The sequence below is a fragment of the Panthera uncia genome, chromosome F1 (assembly GCF_023721935.1).
Source record: "Panthera uncia isolate 11264 chromosome F1, Puncia_PCG_1.0, whole genome shotgun sequence".
NCBI lineage: Eukaryota > Metazoa > Chordata > Mammalia > Carnivora > Felidae > Panthera > Panthera uncia.
The window spans coordinates 61097492-61117914 of record NC_064813.1 but is presented as its reverse complement, the minus strand read 5'-3'; the positions used below and the strand labels follow the sequence as shown (position 1 = coordinate 61117914).

The 20423-nt window shown below is 47.1% G+C and overlaps 1 protein-coding gene across 2 annotated transcripts in view; it reads left to right on the top strand.

Moving 5' to 3' along the window:
- The window catches only part of DDR2 (discoidin domain receptor tyrosine kinase 2), a 155711-nt gene that overhangs the window by 21477 nt on the left and 113811 nt on the right, over positions 1-20423 (top strand). The window contains exon 2 of one of the 2 annotated variants that reach the window (XM_049635254.1): positions 3371-3518. The exons of the other annotated variant lie outside the window; for it this stretch is intronic. Within the exon in view, the coding sequence (XP_049491211.1) occupies positions 3513-3518 (6 nt within the window). The 5' untranslated portion in view covers positions 3371-3512. The remainder of the gene's footprint in view (positions 1-3370; positions 3519-20423) is intronic. 2 annotated transcript variants of the gene reach the window in all.

The window sequence follows — 20423 nt, the reverse complement described above, 5'->3', positions numbered from 1 at the left end:
CAGGACCCCAAATTTCCCAAATAGCTGTTTCAGCCTTTGTGGCTGGCAGAGCAGATGGCTCTCAGACTGGGATGTTTGTCGTTTCTCTCTCCTTCTCTGGCTCTCGTCGCTTCCCCACCTGGTTCCCACACTGAGGACCTGTCAGTCTTTACACGTCTGCTTGGGACCGACAAAGGAAATCTTGCTAACTAGACAAAGGTGGTGTCTCCCAAAGTGCGATCCCTGGAAACCTGCGGGGTTTTGAATGGATAACAGCAGGAGCAGGGCAAGAGCCTGTGTTCCGTGGTCAAATAAGTTTGAGAAATATTCTTAGAGAGTGACCCAGGTTTCTTTGTTGCAGGAGTCGCCGAGGTCTTTAATATGGTCATAAGCATCTCAGCTGTTCAAGAGAGGGGTAGCTTATAGCACTCCACAAACTTTCGGGACCATGGAGCTCATTTTTAAAGAAGTGTCTTAGGGGCGCCTGGGTGGCTCAGTCGGTCAAGCGTCTGACTTTGGCTCAGGTCATGATCTCGCGGTCTGTGAGTTCGAGCCCCGCGTCGGGCTCTGTGCTGACGGCTCAGAGCCTCAAGCCTGCTTCCGATTCTGTGTCCCCCCCACCACCCCTCCCCTGCTCATGCTCTGTGTCTCTGTCTCTCAATAATAAATAAACGTTAAAAAATTAAAAAAAAATAAAGAAGTGTCTTAAGGGGAAAGGACTTCATGGAAGAAAATAAAGAAGTGTCTTAAGGGGAGAGGGCTTCATTTGGAGAAATTGGAGACTAGGGAGTTTGTCTTTAGAATAAGACTCCTGCACTAAAGGTTGGCAGTGAAATGGAAAGAAACAGGAGACTGGAATTTTGGTCTGATTCTCCTGGCTTATCTGGTCACTGAACTTCTCTGGGTCTGTTGCCACAGAGGTCACACTAATAGTAGATGTACTCGTAAGTTCTTTCAACCGTAGGAATCTATAATCATGTGCACATTCAGAAAAAGAACATCAGCTGTGAATTTTCTACTCTGTAATAAGCCGGGTGGCAGAGACAGTGGTGGGGGACCTCGGGGCCGAGGGGCGGTGACGACGAGATGAGTAAGATATGGTTTGAACCCTGAGCTGATTGTGTGGTCGGGCACAGTTACAGTGCTGGGCTGATGTAGCAGACAGAGATCAATGAAGTTTCTGGTTTGTTCTCAGGCTCCTGTGAATCCAGCCGTATCGTACGGTGCACCTGCAAGGTTAAGTGGCTAAGTCAATGCTCATCCCCAGCGATCACTTAACCATCTCGTTTCAGTTTTGCTACTAAGCAGTTGTGAGGCCTTCGATAAATCAGCCCTCTGGGCTTGGGTTTTCTTCCTCTGCGAGATAAAGGAATTGGGTTAGATTAAGGGCTGCGGGTGTTGTGTGACGAGGAGCTATTTTTGAGTGAAGTTTTTAAGTCCCAGGACTTACCTGGAGATGTTCTTCCTCCAGCCACTCAAGGCAGACAGGCCCCAAGGCTTTGTCTTCATTGTCTTTCTTTTCCTTATTCCCAGATCATTTTTTAAATTTCCAGATCATTTCATCCGCCTCAGACTTCTCTTACTGCTTTTATGTATTTGATGTTTCAATAGGTATCTGTTGCCCCAAACTCCCTTGAATGGCAGACCCAAGTTTCCGTCTGCTCAGCGTGTTCACCTGTTTCCAGCTTTAAAAATATATATATTTTTATTTATCTTATTTTGAGAGAGAGAACGAGCGAAAGTGAGGGGCACAGACAGAGAGAGAGAGAGAATCCCCTGGGTAGCTCAGTACAAGTCTTTTTGCCCCAGTGAATAAACCCCAAGTATAATACTTGGTAAGTCCCAGCAATACAGTGAAAATTTGGATCTTTTCTCAAATGTTGAATACTTCAGTTGCCTGCCTTCTTAGGGAACTAGAAGGCAGAAGAGAGCTGGACTAATATAGGCGACGTCTGTTCTTGCCACGTGGCCACTTTATTCCCATTAAGTTCCGTGTCCTTCGCTAGAGACAGTGGCAACTTAGGGTAGCGGTTCAGCAACCCACCCGGATGCTGTGGCACCACACAGAGTTACACATTGTTTTACCATCTAATGGAGGAAAGAGACCGGCAGAAAAGACGGAAATGACGTAATGACACATGCTAGAATGCAAGCACCCCAACATGTGGAGCAGAAAACCCTAGGTGAGGGGTAGAGTGCGCTCATACTTAATTTAAAAAAACATTAGCAAAAACTGTACATCCATATATTTACATTTATGTGTCCATAGTTCTAGAAGACTGCTCAGGTAACTGATAACTAGCGGCGTTGAAGAATGGGGGCGATAGTCTGAGGGGGAAGTGAGACCTACTTTGATTGTAAGCTATCTGGACAGCCCTGGTAGCTCTGGAGACACTCCCAGGGGATCTGTGAGAGCAAAACTATTTCCACAATAATCCTAGGATGTTTGGCTTTGTTTCGCTCTCCTCCCACGATTATACGGTAGAATTTTCGAGAGGATGCATGATATCTGATATTGCAACAAATTGAATTCAGAAGTGGATATGAGAATCTGTGTTCAATTAAGCCAGATATTGAAGAGATTTTATTTATTTTGAGAGTGGGGAGAGGGCAGAGAGAGGGGGAGACAGAGACAGAGACAGAGACAGAGAGGGAGAGAGAGAGAATCCCAAGCAGGTTCCATGCCCAGCATGGAGCCCGACACAGGACTCAATCCCATAACCCTGTGATCATGACCTGAGCCGAAATCAAGAGTTGGACGCTCAACTGACTGAGCCCTCCAGGTGCCCCTCAATGAGTTTTTTTTTAATGTAAACTAATGCCACTGTTCTCACTAAGAATTTTTTTTGAAAATAGCTATTGTTATTTAAAAAAATTATGTTAACACATAATCATAATAATTTAACAATAATTTTTAAGAACTTAAACATTAATAATAAAATTGAGTAATTATTATCTTAAATAAATAGTAAATGTAACATTCTGTTTAAATTTCTAGATTGATAGATATCAATAGGTGTAGCCCTCCTAAACAGACTCTCTTTGAGATCCCTTCAGTGCCTGGGGTACTTGGGAGGTATCAAGTTGGAAAGAAAGTGCGAGTGATGCAAAAGTTTGTAATGCTGGGGCGCTGGGTGGTTCAGTCGGTTGAGTGTCCACCTTCGGCTCGGGTCATGATCTCACGGTCCGTGAGTTCGAGCCCCGCGTCCGGCTCTGTGCTGACAGCTCAGAGCCTGGAGCCTGCTTCACATTCTGTGTCTCCCTCTCTCCCTGCTCTTCCCCTGCTCACACACTGTCTCTCTCTCTCAAAAATAAAGATTAAAAATAAATAAATAAATAAATAAAAAGTTTGTAATGCAACATTGCTCTCCCTCCCCCCCCCCCCATAAAGGGATATCTACAAGTGGTCTGGGGTTCAGTGCTCTAGAAAGTTCCAAGTCCTGTGGCTTGAAGCAAAGACGTTGTGACAACTGAAGACATACAGAAGCCAGCTGTCGTCGAGGACTTCGTTCCTCAGAGAATGTTCTGCACCCATGGATGTAAGTAAGGCCAGTCACTGAAGCTGTCACTCCATGAGGCCGGGGGTGAGGGTAGGAGGGGAAACCACCTGCTGCCAGTGTGGCCTCCCTGGAGCCCCTCACTTACCTGGCTGGCGTCACAGGGAATGTGGAGCACGCGGGTCCTGTGCCGAGAGCTGGTGTCAGCGGAGACCATGTGTTGGATCGTATAGGAAAGCTGATGTTGGATGTCCGCTCACTCCTCAGACTTCACTGATCCAGATGTGGCTTGTGCCAGGTTCGCGGCTGATCCTGGGGTGTCTTCCCCAACTCTGAGTGGCCCAGGGTATCTTGGTCTTCCCTGTCCCGACAGGACGCACTGGACTCTTGGGGTTCCTATGTCGATCCGGGTCTCTCCCAACACTCCGATTACATTCATTTATTTATTTTTTTGTAAGTTGCCTTCTTCCAGCAATAATTTGAGGCAGCTTAGAGAAAAATAATAATTCAGAGAGCTACTAAAATCAGGGTCATTGAATCAGAGTCCCATAATAAGCTTTGGAGGAGCTAAATGTATGAGAAAAGCCGGCCTGGGGTACTTACTGTAGATAAATGCAACCCTTAGCCCTGGGACGCAAGGCAGAAAGAGATGTGTGGGACATCTCAGAGCATCCACGAGCAAACTAGGAAGCATTCACCCACCTCAAGGCGTCTGCTCTGGGTGAATCTTGGTCTCCATGGGACTTCTCAGTTCATCCTTTAGTGGACTCAGATCCCATTAATGAATCTAAAATTCTAGTAATTCCATGAGTCTGAGACCTTTTCAGCCTGGAGCTCACCAAAGGCACAAGCCATGTCTCCTTCACGCCGGCATCTCTGGCCTCCAGCACAGGGTCTGGCTCACAGAAGATGCTCGGGGAGAACCTGCTGACTTCCATCCATATGGCTTCTGTAGAACTCGCTGAATGAATGGATGGCTGAGTAAATAATATGGACCCGTGAGTCCTTGGGAGTGAAGGATGAGGGCAGGAGGGACAAGTGGTATTTTCTCACATTTTCCAGGAGATTTCTTCTCATTGTCAGGATGCTCATTGGATTATACACTCCTTGCCATTTATTATGTAAGGACTAAACCTCTTCCCCATTTCTCCTTCACCTCCTTGTGGTGAGAAAATATCTTGGGTCCGTTTCTTCCCACAGATCGCCTTGAAACTAATGTGTTTGCTTCCTTCCTTCCTTCCTTCCTTCCTTCCTTCCTTCCTCCCTCCCTCCCTCCCTCCCTCCCTTCCAATAGACTTCAAGTAGACTCTTGATACTGGAAAAGCTAAAAGGTCTTCACTGGAGCCTTCATGATGTGCAGTTGAGAATGAATAATTCATAGCTACATTTAACCACTAACCAGAAGTTATTGCAGATTTTCTCTATTACACGAGATTCCTCAAACATGATTCATCTGTGGATCATTCCGCTTTACCTTTCAGAAGCTATCACTGTGGACTTTTCTTCCCCTGCCACCCGATATTAAGTGACTGTTTCCAGAAATTACTATTTCAGTATCCATGGCGTATGCAACCTACAGCCTTGTCTTGTGAAGCCCCATCCGGCTGCCTCCCCCCATCTCCACTATCATGTTACACCGAGAACTATTTCAAGTCCTGCTCCCCCAAGACAGAATCCTTCTGGTCTTTTCCGGTGACCAACGTCGGCTTCCTCCTTTTCTGAGAATGACGACATTTAAGTATTTCATTCTGTCCAGAGACTTCAGTCTCAGTTTCCTGTGTCTCCTATTAATAGGAGGACCAAGTAATGTAACATCTAAATGGAACACTTGCGAGGGAAAGGCAGTGTTATTAATAGATGCTCTGGAACATGGGGCTGATCCCAACGTATGGTCAAGATCTGGCATCAGTCGCAAATACTGAGAGCAGAGGTTAACAATAGCCTTTGGAGATCAATTCCTCCAGTTCTGTTTGGTTGTTTGTTTTGGGCCCCAGGGGGCTCTGGGGTCCACCCAGCCCAGCCCAGTGTTATACAAGCCCATGGAGACCCTGTCCCCTCATGGATGTTAGAGCTCCCAGGGGACACCATCAAACTCACCACAGAACTGGTGGCCCTTGTTTGTGAGCCAGCATAGCACAGCCTGTCTTCCCTGCCTTTTCCTCCCTCTTCATCCCCTCCTCTGCCCTCCCCCTCTGCTCCTTCCCCTTTGGGTCTTCATTCCTTCACTCTGCCCCCCCCACCTCCTCCCCCCTCCATGCCTCCCTCCTCTCACTTTTCTCTTTTTGTCTCCTTCTCTCCATTTGTCACTCACACTGTCTTCCTTTCCCTCTCTCTCCCAAAATGGCTCTTCCAGCTTTGTTGGAGAGCAGCTCAAAAGAGTAGTACTGCCAACGTTAGCTTCTCCTTTAAAGGAAAAGTTTGTATTTCCAACCAGAGCTTGATTCTCCCTCGTGACTTAGAAGCTGTCTTTCTCCCATTGCAAGTGGCCAAGGGCTGGTCTGTTTCTCATGAGTGTCTTGGGTGGGAGGTTCTGGTTTCAGGTGTCCCGGAGGACATGTTTTCCAGGGCATGGCGACCGCACAGCCTGGGGGGTTGCACGTGGGGGTGGCGTGGGGACAGGTGGCATTCGGAGCGGTGACCGGGACAAACCTGGGAGGCATCTGCTTGTTACAGAGCACGTTACGGTTGAGATAAATGAGGCGCTGTGACCACATTGCTACATAAACCTAGGCGTCTGAGATTTTGGAGTTTGGCTGTGCCAGGATCATTACAGGAAGGACAAGGTCAGGATCGGTGTCTAACTAATCAGAGAGCCACAGCTATTGTGGGTGTGCCACGAGGCGAGGAGAGAAGAGACTGGTTAGAAACTGGGGGACATGCCTGCCCAGGGGAAGGGAGGCCAGGTGTGCAGCTGGCTTAGATGTTTCTAGATGAAATGGGCTCAACAATGTTCTGAAAAGCATGAACTGCGAATGGACAGTGGTGATGTACAAGAAACCGTGGGGCTGGAGAGCAGTGTGGGGCCCAAGGACTTTGGGTAACGGCTTTACTTACAAAAATAGTAACTGTTACAGGACACCTGTGATGTGTGAGGGACTCCACAAGTGATTTGAAAGCATACGGATAGGAGTGGGGGATCATTCCAGCCCAAGTGCTCATGGCCAACAAGAAAGGGAAGGAACAAAAAAGAGAGCCGTGCTCAAGGAGGTGCCCAGAGGGTGGTGAGTGGTGATTGTAGGGGATGGCACTTGTGGCTGAGGGGGCCCCGACGGTGGAAGGGGTGGGGCTGGGGTCAAGCATGGGGGTGCCAGGCAGCAGTGCAGTATGCAGAGGGCAAGGTATGGGTTGGTTACTAGCGGTGGGGTTGACCTCAGCAGTGAGGGTGAGGAGTGAGCAGTGGACGAAGATGATGCTGGATGTGGGAATGGAGGGGAGGGGGCAGATAGCAACCTGTGGGGAGCAGAGGGTTAGGACCAAGGGGTGGTGGAAGGGAGAGCTGGAAAGGAGGGTGGCTGCCAGACTGGGGAGAGCTCTGACTGCTGGCTGGTCTGTGACATCTGGACGCCATCTTAGGGATTCAGCATCTGCGTGGGACGTGCCCTAGGAGTGACTTTGCTTTTGAGGATGCCAATTTCAGATGCCCCTCTTGCTGAGTGGGGGTGCAGTTCTGAGCCAGATTTAGGGGGGAAATATTCAGACACCTAAGAATATATATGCGTGAAACACTTGGAGGCAGCACGTTCTAAGGTGTCAGTCTCTTGGTTTTGCTTTGATCTTCACGGCTTATAAGAGATTTGAGGGTCAGCCACAGACTGCATCGCCCTCAGGGTACATCTAGGGCTGCTAGCAAGAATCTTATTTCCGTTGTTTCCATTTTCATTGCCTTATAATTTCTCATATTATATTAATTATTTTAGCCTGAGATTGTGGGCTGCAGGAATGATGTTAAGTGTTCCTGGCTGGCAACATTTCCTGAATTTCTTTCTGAGCTTGAACCTATTCAAAATTCTTGCTTCCTGGGGCATGGAGCTTCGGGTTCCTCCCCTTGTGATGGATGAGAGGGGTTGGGGTATCCCTTCTAGACGTTCATAGCCTCTGTCAGGATTTTTCACTGATGTCTTATTGTCTTAGACATTCATGTGACCTCTTATACTGATTAATTTCTTTATGTGTTTGAGCTCCTCCTCCCCCACCCTCACCCCCCCCAAAAAAAGATTGCGAGAACCTCTTAGCCAAGGTCTGAGTCTTTTTGTCAGGTGGTTTTGCTTTTGTGTAACATCTAGTGTAGTATTCCACATGCATTATCTGTTGGGGGTTAAGAAACGGGGTTGTTGGTGGTGGGCAGCTGGAACCCATCTGCTCCCATGTTTCACCCTGGAACTGAGTTTTATAGAGGATGGTCCAGAGCAGATCTTTGCTAATCGAAGCCTCATTCACTGATAGCATCGGTGTCAGCTAGGAGCTTGTTGAAGACAGAGTTGCATGCCTTAGACCTCAGAGTCTGTAATTTTTTTTGTTTTTAGTTTTTTTGGGGGGGATATACATACAGAGCATGTAAGTGGGGGAGAGGGGCAGAGGGAGGGAGAGAGAGAGAGAGAGAGAGAGAGAGAGAGAATCTTAAGCAGGCTCCATGCTCAGTGCAGAGCCCAATGAGGAGCTCAGTCCCATGATCCTGGGATGTGACCTGAGCCGAAATCAAGAGTTGGACGCTCAGCTGACTGAGCCCCCTGGGCACCCCTGTAATTTGATAGGTGTTTGAGACACACTGGTCCCCAGATGTAATGTGTACAAAGCATCTGAGGATTGTGTTAATATGCAGCTTCTGATATTATTTTAGGTTCCTTAGGTAATAGTAGACAAGTAGACCTCAAAGTTTTCTCATACCAAAGCAGCAACTTCCTTCCTAAGGGTGTCAGTGAACATCATTCGCTCCTCAAACTGATACTTCTGCACAGAACACAGGGTTTTTGTCAGGGTTTGGCACACTACAGCCTGTGGTCGAAATCCAGCCTGCTGCCTGTTTTTGTAAATAAAGTTTTATTAGCACACAGCTCTGCTCATTTATTTGCCTAGTGCCGATGGCTTCTTTTGTGCTACATAGGACAAGGTGAATAGTTATGACAGAGACCTTATGGCCCACAAAGCCTAAAATACTTACTCTCTGGGCCTTTACAGAAAATTTAAAAAAAGTTTGCTGGTAGTGGCTGATGAGATGAACCTAAAATATTTCCTTGAAGTAAAGGAAGTAGTTGTAGTCTTTTGCCCCAGTGGCAAAATTTGCAAGCCCGTCTTAATCTATCATGGAGAAGCTAAATCATAAAACAATTCCCTAGTGGGCAATGAAGTGTCTTGAGCCCCAAATCGATCCAGATATCAGTACCAAGGAGTCTGTGACTTTCCAAGGCCCATTTTATAACAACCTCCTCTAAAGAAATGATTGTAATTTTATTGAGCTGACTCCTTCTTCCACAAATCGATTCCATGAACTGTTCAAAGTGAGTTTTGACTTTCCCGAAGAACTGGGAGGATCCAAGAGGAAATCCTGAGGAGAAATGTCCGGGACCAAGGGATCAAACAGCCTGGAAAGGGTTGGGTAGAATCTCCTGAAACAGTAGCCTCAGCCCAGCCCACCTCTGGGCTGTTCCCTGGGCAGCCAGATTCAGACAGTGTGGGCTTGGAGTCCTTCTTTCCATTCCCTGGGAGAATCCCACCACCTGTCTCTTATTTGGGGGTTGTGAATTGTGAAATGATGGCACACTCCAGCTCCAGGCTTGCTGCGTGTATGCCAAGCATACAGAGACGGAAGGCAGAGGCTGGGGCCAAGGAGCAGGAAGTACAGAAAGGGGGGCTGCTGGCCCGAGGCATCTGCTCTGCAAACACAGTGGAGCAGGGGGGTTGTGGGCGGAGAGAAGGCAGCCCCATGTAATCGCTCGAGGATGTGGGCGCGCAGCTCTGATCCCCTGGCTCTCCTTCCAGAACCGAATTTCAGAGGAGATGGGTGTAGGAGAATTAGGATCCCTTTTCCTTGTCCAGGGGTTTTCCGGGGCCAGCGTGATTTAACGTGGGATTCTATGGGATTCTTTGCTGTAGCCCTTGGAACTCTAGGCTTCCTTTGTTTCTTTTCCCATTGTCTGCATAGCCCGGGACAGTAGCAGGGTTTTTTTGAGGAGGTGTAGACAAGAGTGAGGAGTCCCCTCTCAATTCCAGACTTTATTTTACCTCCAAACTATTCTGAGAGGTTGTAGGAGTGAATTGGCGCCTCCTGTATTGTTATTTCTTCTTTCATCCAGTGGGTGGATATCCATTGAAAGCCTACCATGTAACAGGATGGTGGGAAAAGCATGAACTGGAGAGTCAGACAAACCTGGGTGCAAATTCTGGTTTCTCCACTGTGAGCCACCCACTCCCCACTCCCGTTCCAGTTGGCAGGTTTCCTCCTTCCTCACCCCACTTTCCCCACATCTCCCTGAATCTTCGGTCGGGCCAGAAGATCCCTTCTCTTTGTGTTTGTTGTAGCCCCATAGTCTGGCCGCGTACAGTATGATTGGGAAATCATCTGTTCAGGTGTCAGCCTCTCTCCCCACATTGTAAAGTCATCCATGGCAGGGATCTCTGTTAATAGTTTTTACCCTTAGCTCCCGATACACCTGGATATTATGGTGATTCTACTATCTGGATCAGTTGGGATTTGGTAGATGACAAGTACTGGAGAATCATGAAAATACCTGGAGACGTCCTAGTCCACTTTTCCTGAAGTGAATGGTTGAGGGGGTTGGGGGGAGGTTGGATCTGGAGACCCAGGCTTGTGAGGCACAGCTTGGGTGGATGAGTTAACAATGGACAAGCAGCTCTGTGTCTCCCGCAGAACATTATACGCTTACAGCAGTGGGGGCATGTCTTATTTGTTTCTGTGTCCCTCTATGTTCTTAAGTACAACCAAGAAAGTGAGTAATTAGACAGTTGGATTTTGATGGACAGTACAAGACCAAAATCTTCCACCCGTCAAATCTCCCCATGTTCGTGACATGCATCTATCTTGTCTTGAGAGCCTGGAGAGTGGAACCATTATGTAAAAAACATAGATTTGGGGAGAAGAGAGTAAATTCAGTTTGAAACATGTCAAGTGTGAGATCTGCCTATCACACACGCAGGACTGGATTGCTGGAAGGAGGTGGGGGCTGGAGCCTTGTGACTTTTCACATGTCTGGGTTAGTTCCCCAAACTAGACCCAGAGCTCATGGTGTAGCCTCTGTGGCACTTAATGTGTACCCATTAAAAAGGACCTGGTACATATTTACTGGTCCACTCTAAGATATGGGGCTTCCCACGTAATAGAGATCTGCTGCAGATGCTTGAGCAGAGCTATAAGACGATATAAATTTTGCCCCAGGAAGACTCGATTTTGCTGCAGTGTACAAGAAAGATTGTAAGGGAAGGAGGCAGAGGTGGGGAAGCTTGTTAGGAGGCCAGCAAAAGGTCAGGTGGGCAGTGAAGGAGACTGAGCAGAGCTGTACCAGGAGGAAAAGAGAAGAGGGGGGTTCTGACTATGCAAGAGACTGGTGACTTGGCTGGCTCCATAGCATCAGCCCTAGCAAGTCTCCTTGCTCTGGGAGGAGCAAGGACCAGCCATGTGTGGCTTTGGAATGAGAGCCAGTGACTGCATCCAGAGGGAGATGATGAGAAACACACAGGCCATGAAGATCAGGAAAGCATCATTAATCTTTTCGTTGCAAACTACTCTCCAGAGCCCTGGGAGAGGGTGCAGAAGCCTGTGTGTGCGGACTCGGGCCCTTTACTAGGAAATACAAGATGGAATCCCCCTTAATAAGCACAGAAGAGACAACATCCTGGAATCGGAGAGGCTGGGAGAGGATGGGGTGGGGTGGGTAGTGAGGAAAGGGAGGGGTGGAGCACTGGTCAGAAGACAAGAGAAAGCAAAAGTGGTCCAGGGTGAGTAGACCTTGAATTTCCTAGAAGCTGTATTTCTCTCCCCACCCCCACCCCCAGTCTAATTTTATGGAGAATTTTTCCTTCAAATATGAAATTAAAAACATTTTTTTCCAATTTATTTATTTTGAGAGAGAGAGAGAGAGAGACAGCACAAGCGGGGAAGGGGCAGAGAGAGGGAGAGAGAATTCCAAGCAGCACAGAGCCCAGCATGGGGCTTCAAGTCACAAACTGTGAGATCATGACCTGAGCCGAGATCAAGAGTTGGATGCTTAAAGGGCACCTGGGTGGCTCAGTCAGTTAAGCATCCGAGTCTTGGTTTTACCTCAGGTCATGATCTCATGGTTCATGGGTTCGAGCCCTGCATTGGGCTCTGTGCTGACAGCTCGGAGCCTGCTTGGGATTCCGTTTCCCTCTCTCTCTGCCCTTCCCTGCTGTCTCTCTCTCTCTCTCTCTCTCTCTCTCTCTCTCTCTCTCAAAAATAAATAAATAAACATTAAAAAAATAGTACAAAAAAGAGTTGGATGCTTGACTGGCTGAGCCACCCAGGCACCCTAAGATATGAAATATTTTCGAAATTAAAGAAAAGTCATTAAAACAAAGAAACGACTTTCATTCAATAAAAACTCTGGTTTTTAGAGTTACATGTTATTTATACGTATCGTAATGCCCCCAGCATTGTAAATCAATTTGATGAGGTGTGTGAATGACCTTAAAAACTGTCTATACTATTTGATGTAGGAATTTCCTATTTATGAATCTATTCTAAGGAAATACTCTGAAGGGGACAAAAGTTACACACAACAAGGTAGGTAGCATTAGGTAGGAAAAAGAAATGATCTAAAGGCCCAGCACTGAGGGTATGGTTAAATATACAGGTTATAAGCCTTTAAAATGATGGTTTTGAGAATTAAAAAAAATTTTTAATGTTTATTTTTGAGAGAGAGAGAGAGCACATGAGCAGAAGAGGGGCAGAGAGAGAGAGGGAGACACAGACTCTGAAGCAGGCTCCAGGCTTGGAGCTGTTAGCACAGAGCCTGATGTGGGGCTTGAACTCATGAGCGGTGAGATCATGACCTGAGCCGAAGTCGGACGTTTGACTGAGTCACCCAGATGCCCCTCGTTTTGAGAACTTTAGATAATTTCAGAATTTATGGTTTTATATTAAGTGAAATTAGAAGTTTCAAAGTTACACAAAGGTATTAAATAATGATGTAAAATCCACAGAACAAAAAATCTGAGGAAAATATGTCAAAATATTAACTGAGCTTGATTTTTTATTAGCTGAGGAGCTCATAGGAGCCATTTTGGTTCTTCATAAGATTGAAAGTTCATAAATAAGCATGCATGGCTTCTCTATTAGAAAAGAAAGAAAAGAAGCTATGTAAGTTTTTTTTGAAGAGGAATGATATTATGAAGGAGTAATTGTAGTTTTCAGAGAGAAAATATGAAAAATCAAGGTGGGCTCTTTCCTTCCCTGGGACTCTGAAGGTCTTTCCTCGCTCCCAATCGGATGTCCTCATGTGTGCCTGGGGACAGAAAACAGCAAGTTTGCTACCTGAACTCTGCTCTCACACACGTAGTAGGTCTCTGTCATCTACATGGAAAAAAGACCCAAACCCCTTGGTCTCCTATTCAACATCTTCCAGAAGCAAATCCCAACTCGCCTTTTCCAGTTTGTGTGTATTTTCTATGTGTATTTTCTCCTCAGATCAAATCCCCTCTCAGACTTGCTATTTCTTGTATGTGTCCCCACCTTCCCATTTCTGAACCTCTGCTTGTTCAGGGAACAGCATGTTCACAGAGCGAGTACAAAACGCGGCCAAGCAGGCCAGGGGATTGGTCGTGCTGTGTGGTCCTGGCCAGCCCATCTCACCACTCTGATTCTCACATGGCGCACCTGTGACATGAGGGAGGTAGTGGATGGTTGCCAAGCTTCCTTGCAGCTTCAAAGCCGGGCAAGCCGTGTTACCTCAGTGTCCCAGGAGGGGACAGCTGTCTGTTCCTTGCCCCACGTTGTAACTGCTGCCCTTAAGTGTCCCTCCCCCTCTCCACCTGTCAAATCCTGCACTTCCTAGCTCTTGTCCCTTTTCCTTCGTGACGTGTCCCTTGGGATTCCGATGAACAACATGTGTATTGGCCCTTTGGCCCCTCATACGTACTATGTCTTCTCAAAACCATGGCTCGGGTCAAGGATATAACAGATACTCCCATCTGCATAAAAATTCAACTCCACGGGGTAAAAAACAAATTAAGTGAGCTTCTGGGATGAAGTGCATACTTCTCTAGATCCTTTGTTTATGGTCCAAATAGAGCCAGCTTGTGATCCCCACATACTTTGGGGGAGAGGGGCATATAGATCATTTACAATATTCCCCAAAATCCTAAGAAAAATCACACATGGGCCTCACAGCAAGTCTGTTTATTTTGAGTCAGAGGAATTTTTTTTCTTTTTTAGCCAGCACATAAATGTGAACTTCACAGCCCGCCCTTCTGCCAACCACTGGTTTGACCTTCAGCTCATGGGTAGCTCCCACCATGACCAGAGCCCTTCTCTCCCTTCAGATTTCTACAAACACCTGCCTCCCCTCCTCTCTACTACCCGTACGTCCACATGGGACAAAACGAAGAGGTTGGTTGAGCTAAGTGAGGTGTACCAGAACGTTGAGGGCATTGTTGCCATGTTCCAGCCCAAAGGCCACTCAAGAAGAAGGGTATCAGAGTCGTCTTCTGACTCAGCCTCACAGGAACAGCCAGGGCAGCTGGGCAGTCCCCAGCTGCTTACTCTGTCTCTGCCCATGGAGCATTCTGTTTCCTTCTGTTTCATATTAACAGCACAGGAGACTGTGAGCTGCTTAAGGGCAGAAAACTTGCCTTGTTCATCTTTGTAGCTCTTTCTAGAACCAAGCATGGTGCTGAACCAAGGGGACGCCTTCGTATTAGTGGACTGGATGAGTGAACACACAAAGGACAGACATACTCCGATGGCCCTGGGGACAGTGTGAACTGTGGAGAGCTCAGGGTGACAGCCAGGGTGGACCACGGGCCCTTGCTCTGACTTACTTGTTATGTAACCTTGAGCACGCCTCTTCATCCCTGTGGGATGAGTTCTCACAGCTGAGTTTCCCAGCTGTTGAAAAAGTGTGCATGCATGTGTGTGTGTGTGTGTGTGTGTGTGTGTGTGTGTGTGAAGTGGCTGGTGATTGAAATGTGTACCTTCGGGAACGTGTATGTAAAATCGTCTGGCATAGGGTTGCAGTTGAAGAGTAGGCATTTATGTAACACTTTTTTCCCCTTAAACATTTGTAAAATTAAAAGAACCTGAAAGTCATCAAATAAACATAACTCAATAATCTCAGCATTTAAGAATGATATAAAATGAGAAGTAAAGTTTCCCTTTCCAGCGTTTCTTTTAATTCCCCAGAGATAACTGCTTTCCTTAACATTCAAGGTTTTATGCTTATTCTTTCTGATATTTTTCCAAAGTTGCACAGGCTTACCTATATGCACACATACCCACATTTCCAAATGGAACTAGTCACATCTATTTGTCTATCAATTATCTATCTATCTCCCCACCTACCTATCATCTATCATCTCTAAGTCAGTTACTTAAAACAATTTTTAATATCTATTAAAATTTTTTTAATGTTTATTTTTGAGAGGGAGAGAAACAGAGCACAAGTAATGTTTATTTATTTTTGAGAGAGGGAGAGAGAGAGAGAAACAGAGCACAAGTGGGGGAGGAACAGAGAGAGAAGGAGACACAGAATCCGAAGCAGCCTCCAGGCTCTGAGCTGTCAGCACAGAGCCCAACGCGGGGCTCGAATCCATGAACCGTGAGATCATGACCAGGGCCGAAGTCAGACACTCAACTGACTGAGCCACCCAGACGACCCTCTAGCTACCACCTCTTTTCCAATGTTCTCAAGATGATATCCCAGTGCTGAGGCTGGCTTAGGTGCTACAAATGTGGCCCGAGAATTACAAAGGACACCCCAACAATGACACTGACCCCCCACCCTACCCCAGGGCAGTGTCTAAAAGGGGCCTGTGGGCACCTCGTTAAGATTGGCATTAATGGACATCTTCCTCAATTATCTGCAGGAAATACCAGCTTTTATTAAAATATTTTAAAAAATATATAAAAACAGCTGCATTGATAGGCAGTTACTGGAGACCAAGAATTATTTCATAGAATTGGATAGAGGCTGGCCGGAAGGAGAACAATTCAGCCTGGAAAAATGCAAACTGATGCAAAGAACTTGAAAAGTCTGTAGGGAACAGGGCAGGGCCTGGGCTGAGACAGTGAGGCCCTTCCCTCTGGTGACAAATGTAAAGGACAACTGTAGAGAAGACCCCGTGACCGGGGCACCTGGGTGGCTTAGTTGGTTGAGCCTCTGACTTCGGCTCGGGTCATGATCTCACGGGTTGTGAGTTTGAGCCCCGCATCGGGCTCTGTGCTGACAGCTCCAAGTGGATTCTGTGTCTCCCTCTCTCTCTGTCCCTCTCCTGCTGGCACTCTGTGTGTATCTCCCTCAAAAATAAATAAACATTAAAAAAAGAAGTTTTAAAAATTAAAAAAAAAAAGAAGATCCGGTGACCAAGATGAATCCAATTTTAATACAGTATTAAAATAGTCAATTTGGCAAACTAACCCATGGGCTGGTGGCCTGTTTGTGAACAAAGTTGAGTTGGAAAGCCCCTGGGAGTGGGCGCTGAGCAGCAGGGGGCCTCCACACTAATTCTCTGACACACGGAAACCCTGGCTAAGCATGTGGATGTTAGACACATCAGACCTTAGTCTCCGATTTATGGGACGAATACTGCTGAGGAAAAAGAACGAATGAATTTGACTATTTTTGTTAGTTGCCTAGAGCTGCCTTAACAAACTGCCATAGACTGGGTGGCTTAAGACAATAGAAATCTATTGTCTCACAGTCCTGGAGGCTAGGAGTCCAAAATCAAGGTGTCCGCAGGGTCGGGGTCCCTCTGGAGGCTCTATGGAAGCGTCCTTCCTTGCCTCTTCTACTTCCAGTGGCTCCTGCAGTCACTCCCACCCCTGCCTCTGTGGTCACATAGCCTTCTTCCCTGTGTGTGTCTCCATATCTCTGTGTACCTAAAACTGGGGGTTCATAGTGCTACAGGAGGAGCACCAGGCGCAGCAGGCATTCTGGCACTCGTACGTCACAAGACGCCCACAGCAGCCCCTCTACCTGTCTTTGCTCTACTCTCTCGCATCTCTGCCATCTAGAACAGGGCATGGCATCCGGCTGACACTCAACGAATATTTACTGACTGGATGCATCTTTTCAAGGGCTACCCCGGATGCCATCGTTCAGTGTTCAACCAGAGAAGCAGAACCGGTAGGAGATATACGTCGGGAGGTTATTGCAAGGACTTGGCGTAGGTGACCGCGGGGGCTGCCTCGGCCTGTGCCCAACCCGCAGGGCAGGCCACCAGGGAGGGCAGGCTGGGGATCTTGGTGCTGGGCTGAAGCTGCTGTCCCCAGTGGAACTTCTTCTGCAGGGAAGGCTCAGCTCTGCTTTTGTGGCCTTTCAATGGATCAAATCGGTTCCATCCAGATTATCTAGGATGATCTCTTATATAACGTCAACGGATGATGCACTTTAGCCACATCTACAAGAACAAGTTGACGCTAACCTCTAGATTAGTGTTTGAATAGCTGGGGACTAGAGCCTAGTAGTTGACAGACCCAAGACTATAGTCCCCATGATTAAAGAAACCGTTGCCCTCTAGTTTTCTCTTGGGCATCGACCACGTAGCTAATATCAGCCTGAATACTTCTGATGATATTGACTGAATTCGGCTCTGCTGCTGCCTCTGACCCTGAGCTGCCTGTGTTGGGTCGGATACCCAAAGGCTCACACGGTCTGAAAGGATAAGTGGCTCCTCTCTGATTTGCCAGAAGCGAGTGGTTATGTTAGCTGAGGAGCCGGAACATTAATTTCAGAGATTTGACTCTGGTGCAAGTTCTGTGGAGCCAGAGGGTAGAAGGATGCTTTTTGCGTTGGCCCCAGTAAACATTCTCTGCTTGTTATGGTGGTTGAAATTCTGGACTGGATCTTTTATTCGTGGGCCAGGAGGTTCACAGTAAATTAGGGGTGTGGTCTGGCCTCTGCACGCTGTCAGCACACACACATGCTCTGTGACATGGGGGCCGCCCCGAGAGACCACAGGCGGCGGTCTGGGGGTAGGGGGGCGGCGGGGAGTGGTAGAAACAGCACTGGACTGGGAATGAGCCCCTGCTGCTAACTTCTCACTGGTGAGGTCCATGGTCAACGTGTCCTGATACGGACAGTACCAGGCTAAGCAGTAGGCTTTTAGGATTGAGTGGTGAGCAAGACGGTCCCTACCCCTCGTCCCCTCCCGAGCTTCCTGTTGAGCAATTCCAATGAGTAGTAACGATCACGTCTTTATTTGTGGCTTTCATCGAAGAGTAGTCAGCACACAACATTCCATCAGGTTCTGGTGCACAGCACAGTGATTGGACACCTCTACATGCTCGGCCGTGCCCACCGCGAGTGCGGCCACCCGCTGTCACCAGGCAGCGCTATGGCAGGGCCCTTGTGGTCCCGGTGCTGCACCTCTCCTCTCCGCAGCTTACGCATTCTGTAGCTGGAAGAATGGTCATAGCTTTAGTATTTCCTGAAGGTTATCGTTTTCCAAGGGTGTGGGTTATGCATGCGGACGTCGGGGGTTAGTGTGGGTTAGGGGCGGGGAGCCTCTGGAAGGAGATGATTGATTATTAATGCCTTTCCTGCCTGGAGTCACGCCCTTCGTCTGACCCTCTTTTCCTGTCCTGTGAGTCCCCTCCCTCGGCTGTGTTGGGCGGCCTGGGTCTCTGCCGGTCCTCACAGACCTCTGTTCAGTGAGTCTCTCCAGCCTGACCTTTGCCCAAGCTCTTGTCTTGAATCTCCAGCTGCCTGGTGGAAAACCCCTGGTGGAAACCTCTAGTAGGCATTTCAAAGGCGCAGCATCTGTGCAAGAACTTAACGTTTCCATTATATTCTTCCTTTCCTTTTTCCTGTCTCTGATAAGTTTGTTACGATTCTTTTTTCTTTATTATTATTATTTTTTCCATTTGGGTCAAAAACTTCGTCATCTTTGACCTACCCTCCCTATCATGCCTGCCGGTCATTAGCCCCACCCTTTCTGTTCCCTCAAGTCTCTTCTCTCTTTGTTTGTCACCCTGTCTGGGCCACTTTTCCCGACAACCTCCATATGGCAGGTTTCCCTCTGTGTTAGTCTGTCCTTTCCAGAGCTACCAGACCTCATGTTCCTGACAGACCTGGCGGGGTCACTCTTAACTGGGAAGCCTTCGGTGGATCACTGCTGGGCTCTGTGGCCAGACGCTGGGCTTCTAAGCCCGATCCTGTCACTTAAACCAGCCGGGTGAGCTTGGGCAAGCGATTGCCCACCCTGTGCTGCGCTGTGTCCCCTGCAAAAGAGTCATGCCCATCTCATACAGTTGTGATCTGCTTAATGGGTCAGTCTGCACGGGCAGTGCTGGTAAAAGTGCCTGATGTCCTGGGAGCATTCCATCCAGGTAGATCCTCTGGCCCCACGTTCCTCCACGTTTTCTCTCTTATGCCTGGACTTCAGCGTTTTTCTAACCCTCATTGTGTGTCATATGCCAGAATCGTTGTTTGCAAACTAGTCCACGCACTAGTGGCTGGACCTACATGGATATATGATGTATTTGTCTTTCTTCACATCCTGCTGAAGACTATATATATACACCCCTGTGCACATACAGTAGACTATATACACATACACATATACATATAGATTCACATATACTCTCTTCTTTGTTTTTTAATTAATGGACTCACTGTTCTGATGATGCTTCTAAATTAAAAAGACTTACTTGGGCAAATCCCTACCCATTGTGTGACAGTAAAAGAGTCATTTTTCAAAACTATCCAGAGGCTGGCTTTTCATCACACTAATGATGAGATTCGCCTATTTGCCAGTGTTCCCATCTTTCTGATAAGGGTGGACGGTGCTGACTGGTCTCAGGAAAAGTTTCTCAGGAGCAAGTTCTCAGGGACTCTCTGTCCCTATGAAACAGACCCGCTCAGAGACACGGAAAACTTCTGAGATGAGCTCAATGGAGGTACTTTCCTGTGATGAAAATAGCAATGCGAGCTCGTGCCGGGGACTTCAGGTTCCCAGAGTATAATTAGGAGTTTTCCCGACTCATTGCACACTGTAATTCATCATTATGTGCGTCCTTTAATTATGGGCTCTAATTGTCCATTTTAGTTCTGTAATTAGATATAAAGACGTTAATTTTGTAGATATTATAATCAACTCAAATGTCCTTCCAGATTCTTTCCCCTACCCTGCCTTTTAAAGAACATTAATACATCATTAAAAGGCTCGTGCGTGGAAGGAGCCTCGCAGAGGGCACCTTTTGGGAGCCAGTGGTCCCTGGTTCAGGAGGGATATGGAGGCATTATCCTGCCTGTGTCCCCCATAGACCCCCACGGGGCCTGATTCCACATAGCAGCTTCGTGTTGGAGGCATCATGCCGGGTCCAGAACAGTGAAGAACCCTTTTGACTCATATGGAGACAATTTTTCTTGACTAGAAAATTTAAACGTGACACCAATGCTTACTGAATCATGGGAGAGGAAAGAACTCATGTTAGGGCAGCTCTGGCTTTCTGTTTCTCTCGTGACTTATTCAAGATGAGAATATGAGGCATTTTAGTTTCATGAAATTTGTATTTTTATTTATGTATGGGCAGCAGATTATCTATGTATCATATTTGTCTGTGTATTTATGTATCTATCATCTATCACCTATTATCTATCAATCTATCTATCTATCATCTATCATCTATCTGCCTATTTATATCTATCTATCTATCTATCTATCTCTATCTATCATTATCAGAGAGAGAGAGAGAGAGGGAGGGAGAGAAGTTGCTTTACTTTTAAAAAGATACCACCGCAAACCTTAATTAAACTA